At 60.2% G+C, this 6,017-nt stretch overlaps 1 protein-coding gene across 1 annotated transcript; it reads left to right on the top strand.

The window, feature by feature from the left end:
• Positions 1-1,095: 1,095 nt before the first annotated feature.
• Positions 1,096-4,978, top strand: CLDND1 (claudin domain containing 1; the record flags this gene model as incomplete). Its single annotated transcript, XM_075581581.1, is given in 4 exon segments — positions 1,096-1,136; positions 1,138-1,234; positions 2,260-2,266; positions 3,501-4,978. Coding segments are annotated over 4 exon segments (359 nt in total), but the record flags the coding sequence as incomplete, so codon positions are not given.
• Between the last annotated feature and the right edge of the window lie 1,039 nt (positions 4,979-6,017).

Here is a 6,017-nt window from a genome sequence, read left to right as displayed (position 1 = left end):
CCACCTCTCTTCCACCCCCCCCACCACCTCTCTTCCCCCCCCCCCACCACCTCTCTTCCCCCCCCCCCACCACCTCTCTTCCCCCCCCCACCACCTCTCTTCCCCCCCCCCACCTCTCTTCCCCCCCCACCTCTCTTCCCGCCCCCACCACCTCTCTTCCCCCCCCACCTCTCTTCCCGCCCCCACCACCTCTCTTCCCCCGCCCCCACCACCTCTCTTCCCCCCCCCACCACCTCTCTTCCCCCCCCCACCCACCTCTCTTCCCCCCCTCACCACTCTCTTCCCCCCCCAGCCACCTCTCTTCCCCCCCCACCACCTCTCTTCCCCCCCCACCAACCTCTCTTTCCCCCCCCCCCCCACCACCTCTCTTCCCCCCCCCACCACCTCTCTTCCCCCCCACCACCTCTCTTCCCCCCCCACCACCTCTCTTCCCCCCCCCACCACCTCTCTTCCCCCCCCCACCACCTCTCTTCCCCCCCCCACCACCTCTCTTCCCCCCCCACCACCTCTCTTCCCCCCACCACCTCTCTTCCCCCCCCCCCACCACCTCTCTTCCCCCCCCACCACCTCTCTTCCCCCCCCACCACCTCTCTTCACCCCCCCCACCACCTCTCTTCCCCCCCCCACCACCTCTCTTCCCCCCCCACCACCTCTCTTCCCCCCCCCACCTCTCTTCCCCCCCCCCCCCACCACCTCTCTTTCCCCCCCCACCACCTCTCTTCCCCCCCCACCACCTTTCTTCCCCCCCCACCACCTCTCTTCCCCCCCCCCACCACCTCTCTTCCCCCCCCCACCACCTCTCTTCCCCCCCCCACCACCTCTCTTCCCCCCCCACCACCTCTCTTCCCCCCCCCACCACCTCTCTTCCCCGCCCCCACCACCTCTCTTCCCCCGCCCCCCACCACCTCTCTTCCCCCGCCCCCACCACCTCTCTTCCCCCCGCCCCCACCACCTCTCTCTCCCCCGCCCCCACCACCTCTCTTCCCCCGCCCCCACCACCTCTCTTCCCCCGCCCCCACCACCTCTCTCCCCCCCCCACCACCTTTCTCCCCCCCCCCCCACCTGTCTCTCATGCTCCCCTTTCTCTCCCCGCAGACCTGTGGCGCTGTCAGTTTCTGCTGCCGCTGGTGTCCCTGGGGTTTATATTTCTTGGGTGCCCTGGTGGGCCTGGCTGGCTGTGTGTGTCACAGTCTGTACCCAGCGCTGGGGACCGGTGCCCTGCACCTACTGGCAGGTACTGCCCCCTCACTGAGACGCTCTGATATCCCTGTCAGCAGTCACTTAAAGTGTCGCTCTCTTCTGGCTCTGTGGCACTTTCTCGTGCTCGCGCTCGCTCTCTCTCGCGCTCTCTCTCGCGCTCTCTCTCGCTCTCTCTCTCGCGCTCTCTCTCGCGCTCGCTCTCTCGCGCTCTCTCTCTCTCGCGCTCTCTCTCTCTCGCGCTCGCTCTCTCTCGCGCTCGCTCTCTCTCGCGCTCGCTCTCTCGCGCGCTCGCTCTCTCGCGCTCGCGCTCTCTCTCGCGCTCTCTCTCGCGCGCTCGCTCTCTCGGCTTACCCACTGGGTGGGTAATATTCTAAACAGGGGGCTTACTTCCTCAGCCCCCCTCCCATAAACCTGGCGTCTTCCAGTCTAGCTGGGCAGGATACCCTTTGTTCCAGGTGTGAATTACCACACTTAATCTCAAGCACCCATGTCCTGCATCAGTTTTTCTTGCATACACAAGCAGGGTGGGGGAGTCTTTGATCAGGAGTTTTATGATCGACCATTTGTCTGCCATCCTGACCTATTAACATAGCAGATGGGCTCTGAGTTCTCATACCAGACCCAAAATACAATTCATAGTTTAATATCTTCACATTTCAAAATAATCGGTTCTGTTGGGCCCAGTGGGCTGATACTTGCCAGTCCCTCATGCCGGAGGGGGTTCTACATAGTGGCCAAGTTTCAGCTCCCTGCGACCCCAGAACCGGAGATACACAAATGCAGGTTAAAACACTTTTTTTAATACAGGATTCTTCCCTTTAAAAATGAATCTCTGTTTTTCACTCTTTCCCCATTGAAATCAACGGGCTCCGCCGCCATTGGCTTTCAATGGAGCAACTCCACCATTGACGTCTATGGGACTTCTCCGCCATAGCCTTTCAATGGGGAAACGTCGCCATTGACGGCTATGGGGGAACTCACCAATCTTTACATTTGCCCACACTCCGTCTGGTTGTGCATTCATGCCGGAACCGTGGCTATATGCGACCCAAATCCCAGCCCTCTGGTCCTCCCAGAAACCGGAGATATGGACTCACACTTTTTGCAGTTTTGGACTTAGCCGTTTTCACGCCACGCGTTTTTCTCCCATTGGAATCAATGGCCGGCGCCGCCATAGGAAATGCATGGGCAAGCGCCGCCATTAGATTCAATGGGGCCTCCGCTCCGCCATTAGAGTCAATGGCGCGACCCTCTTATTGAGCTCGACCCTTTACGGGGATCCTGGATTCTCGGACCCGGTGGTGGTAGAGTGTGGGGGGGCCTAGGAGCTAGGGGCAAAAAGAATTTTATTTCTAGGTGCCCTAGAACCTAAGGTTCCCACGCCAATTGTCGGTGAACTTGAACTCAGTGATACAGCTCTTTTCAAAGACATAGTATCCGCTTTTGCGGTCTGCGGTTTGGATGACCTGTTCCTGGAGGTCGGCGTCGAGGAATCCCCATTGAAGTCAGTGGCCCCATTGACTTACAATGGGAAACCGCCGCTCTTCCTCTCGGACGCCCCCTGCTGGTCTTCACTGGAAACAGGTCCAAAACTGCCAGATCTACCATTGAAATGCATGCAGCTGCAATGGCGACCTATGGAAGGCTGCAAAATGAAGCCGGAAAAGGGAACAAAGGGCTATAACCACTAAATTAACCTTAACCCCTTCCCTCCCGCATCAACCCCAGTGTAGGTGTTGGTGCAAACACTGGGATGAGAACAATGCATTTTTACAGGGGAATATACATTTGGATTCTGAAGCAAGGAACAAACACATTACTGGACCGCAGTCCAGTTAACCCCTTGCTTCCCAGGTGAGAGCAGGGGGTGGCCAAATGGGGTCTTTAATACCGGGCCAAACCCCCTCTCCCTTGACACGCTCGCTCTCTCTCGCGGTCGCCTCTCTCTCGCTCTCTCCGTGCGTGAGAGCGCGCGCCTCTCTCGCGCCTCTCTCTCTCGCGCCCCTCTCTCTCGCGCTCGCTCTCTCGCGCGCCTCTCTCTCGCGCTCTCTCGCGCTCTCTCGCGCTCTCTCGCGCTCTCTCACGCTCTCGCTCGCTCTCTCGCGCGCTCGCTCTCTCTCGTGCTCTCTCTCTCTCGCGCTCTCGCTCGCTCTCTCTCGCGCTCTCGCTCGCTCTCGCACTCTCTTGTGCTCTCTCGCGCTCGCTCTCTCGCGCTCTCCGCTCTCTCATATCTTATCTTCTCCCCCCCTCCCCCGCTCTCTCCCCCCTCCCCCGCTCTCTCCCCCTCTGCAGGGTGTGAGCACGCTGGGCTCGGTGCTCTGCTTCTCCCAGGGGGTGCGCATGTTGCAGGAGCGGCAGCCCCCCCCTGCGGGGGTCCGGGGGGAGTTTGGTTGGTCCTTCTGCTTGGCCTGTGTGTCGGCGCCCCTACAGGCCATGGCTGGTACTCTCTTCCTGTGGGCAGCGCGTGCCGGGCGGAGGGAATACTCGCTGGTGAAGGCGTATCGCGTGGCGTGAGGGGCGGGGCATCGCTAGTAACGCGCAGTGATTATAATACTGCCCCGGTGTGTGTGTGTCACTGTGTGTGTGTGTGTGCGTGTGTGCGTGTGTGCGTGTGCGTGTGCGCGCGTGTGTTACACACTTTTTAGAAACCTTTTTTATTGGAATGTCTGAATATCCGTGTGAATATAAGTAACCCCTTCACTCTCAGCGGTGTGTGTGTGTGTATCAGTGTGTGTGTGTCACTGTGTGTGTGTGTCACTGTGTGTGTGTGTCACTGTGTGTGTGTGTCACTGTGTGTGTGTATCAGTGTGTGTGTGTGTGTGTGTGTGTGTGTGTCACTGTGTGTGTGTATCAGTGTGTGTGCTGTCACTGTGTGTGTGTATCAGTGTGTGTGTGTGTATCAGTGTGTGTGTGTGTGTGTATCAGTGTGTGTGTGTATCAGTGTGTGTGTGTGTGTGTGTGTGTGTGTGTCACTGTGTGTGTGTATCAGTGTGTGTGTGTCACTGTGTGTGTGTATCAGTGTGTGTGTGTGTGTGTGTATCAGTGTGTGTGTGTGTATCAGTGTGTGTGTGTCACTGTGTGTGTGTATCAGTGTGTGTGTGTGTGTGTATCAGTGTGTGTGTGTGTGTGTATCAGTGTGTGTGTGTGTATCAGTGTGTGTATCAGTGTGTGTGTGTGTCACTGTGTGTGTGTGTCACTGATGTGTGTGTCACTGTGTGTGTGTGTCACTGTGTGTGTGTATCAGTGTGTGTATCAGTGTGTGTCACTGTGTGTGTGTGTCACTGTGTGTGTGTGTCACTGTGTGTGTGTGTCACTGTGTGTGTGTGTCACTGTGTGTGTCTCACACAGACACACACACATACTGCTGTGTTGACACCCTGGGGTTATTCTGTAAGATATCTCTGTATTTGGCTGTAACTCCCTTGTCCCCTGTTTGAGACGGGTGTGTATATATACGCTGCTGTGAGCCGCTCTGTGGGGGCTGGGTGTATATGCACAGTGTAAATTCCACCCTATGCATCCAGCTCTGACCTTTCACCTCCCCCCACTCACCTCCTGCCTCATTCACCTCCCCCCCCCACTCTTCCCCCTCCACCCCACTCTTTCTCCCCCCGCACCCCACTCTTTCTCCCCCCCACCCCACTCTTTCTCCCCCCCCACCCCACTCTTTCTCCCCCCCCACCCCACTCTTTCTCCCCCCCCACCCCACTCTTTCTCCCCCCCCACCCCACTCTTTCTCCCCCCCACCCCACTCTTTCTCCCCCCCACCCCACTCTTTCTCCCCCCCACCCCCACTCTTTCTCCCCCCCCACCCCCACTCTTTCTCCCCCCCCACCCCCACTCTTTCTCCCCCCCCCACCCCCACTCTTTCTCCCCCCCACCCCCACTCTTTCTCCCCCCCACCCCCACTCTTTCTCCCCCCCCCCACTCTTTCTCCCCCCCCCACTCTTTCTCCCCCCCCACCCCACTCTTTCTCCCCCCCCACCCTACTCTTTCTCCCCCCCCACCCTACTCTTTCTCCCCCCCCACCCTACTCTTTCTCCCCCCCCACCCCACTCTTTCTCCCCCCCCACCCCACTCTTTCTCCCCCCCCCACCCCACTCTTTCTCCCCCCCCACCCCACTCTTTCTCCCCCCCCCACCCCACTCTTTCTCCCCACCCCACTCTTTCTCCCCCCCCACCCACTCTTTCTCCCCCCCACCCCACTCTCTCCCCCCCCCACCCCACTCTCTCCCCCCCCCACCCCACTCTCTCCCCCCCCACCCCACTCTCTCCCCCCCCCCACCCCACTCTCTCCCCCCCCACCCACTCTCTCCCCCCCCCCCACCCCACTCTCTCCCCCCCCCACCCCACTCTCTCCCCCCCCCACCCCACTCTCCCCCCCCACCCCACTCTCCCCCCCCACCCCACTCTTTCTCCCCCACCCCACTCTTTCTCCCCCCCCCCCACTCTTTCTCCCCCCCCCCCACTCTTTCTCCCCCCCCCCCCACTCTTTCTCCCCCCCCCACTCTTTCTCCCCCCCCCACCCCACTCTTTCTCTCCCCCCCACCCCACTCTTTCTCTCCCCCCCACCCCACTCTTTCTCTCCCCCCACCCCACTCTTTCTCTCCCCCCCACCCCACTCTTTCTCTCCCCCCCCACCCCACTCTTTCTCCCCCCCCCCACCCCACTCTTTCTCCCCCCCTCCCCCAATCCTCACGCAACCTCAAACCTGAAATAAAGAGCTGGTGAAAGCAGGAAGTCTCTAATCGTGTGTGTGTGTGTCTTCGTCCGTCCGTCCGTCCGTCCGTCCGTCCGTCCGTCCGTCCGTCCGTCCT

Source organism: Ascaphus truei, unplaced genomic scaffold, assembly GCF_040206685.1.
Source record: "Ascaphus truei isolate aAscTru1 unplaced genomic scaffold, aAscTru1.hap1 HAP1_SCAFFOLD_1430, whole genome shotgun sequence".
In the NCBI taxonomy this organism is placed as follows: Eukaryota; Metazoa; Chordata; class Amphibia; order Anura; family Ascaphidae; genus Ascaphus; species Ascaphus truei.
Note: the sequence above shows the minus strand (reverse complement) of the source record. Positions and strands in the feature narration are given on the sequence as shown.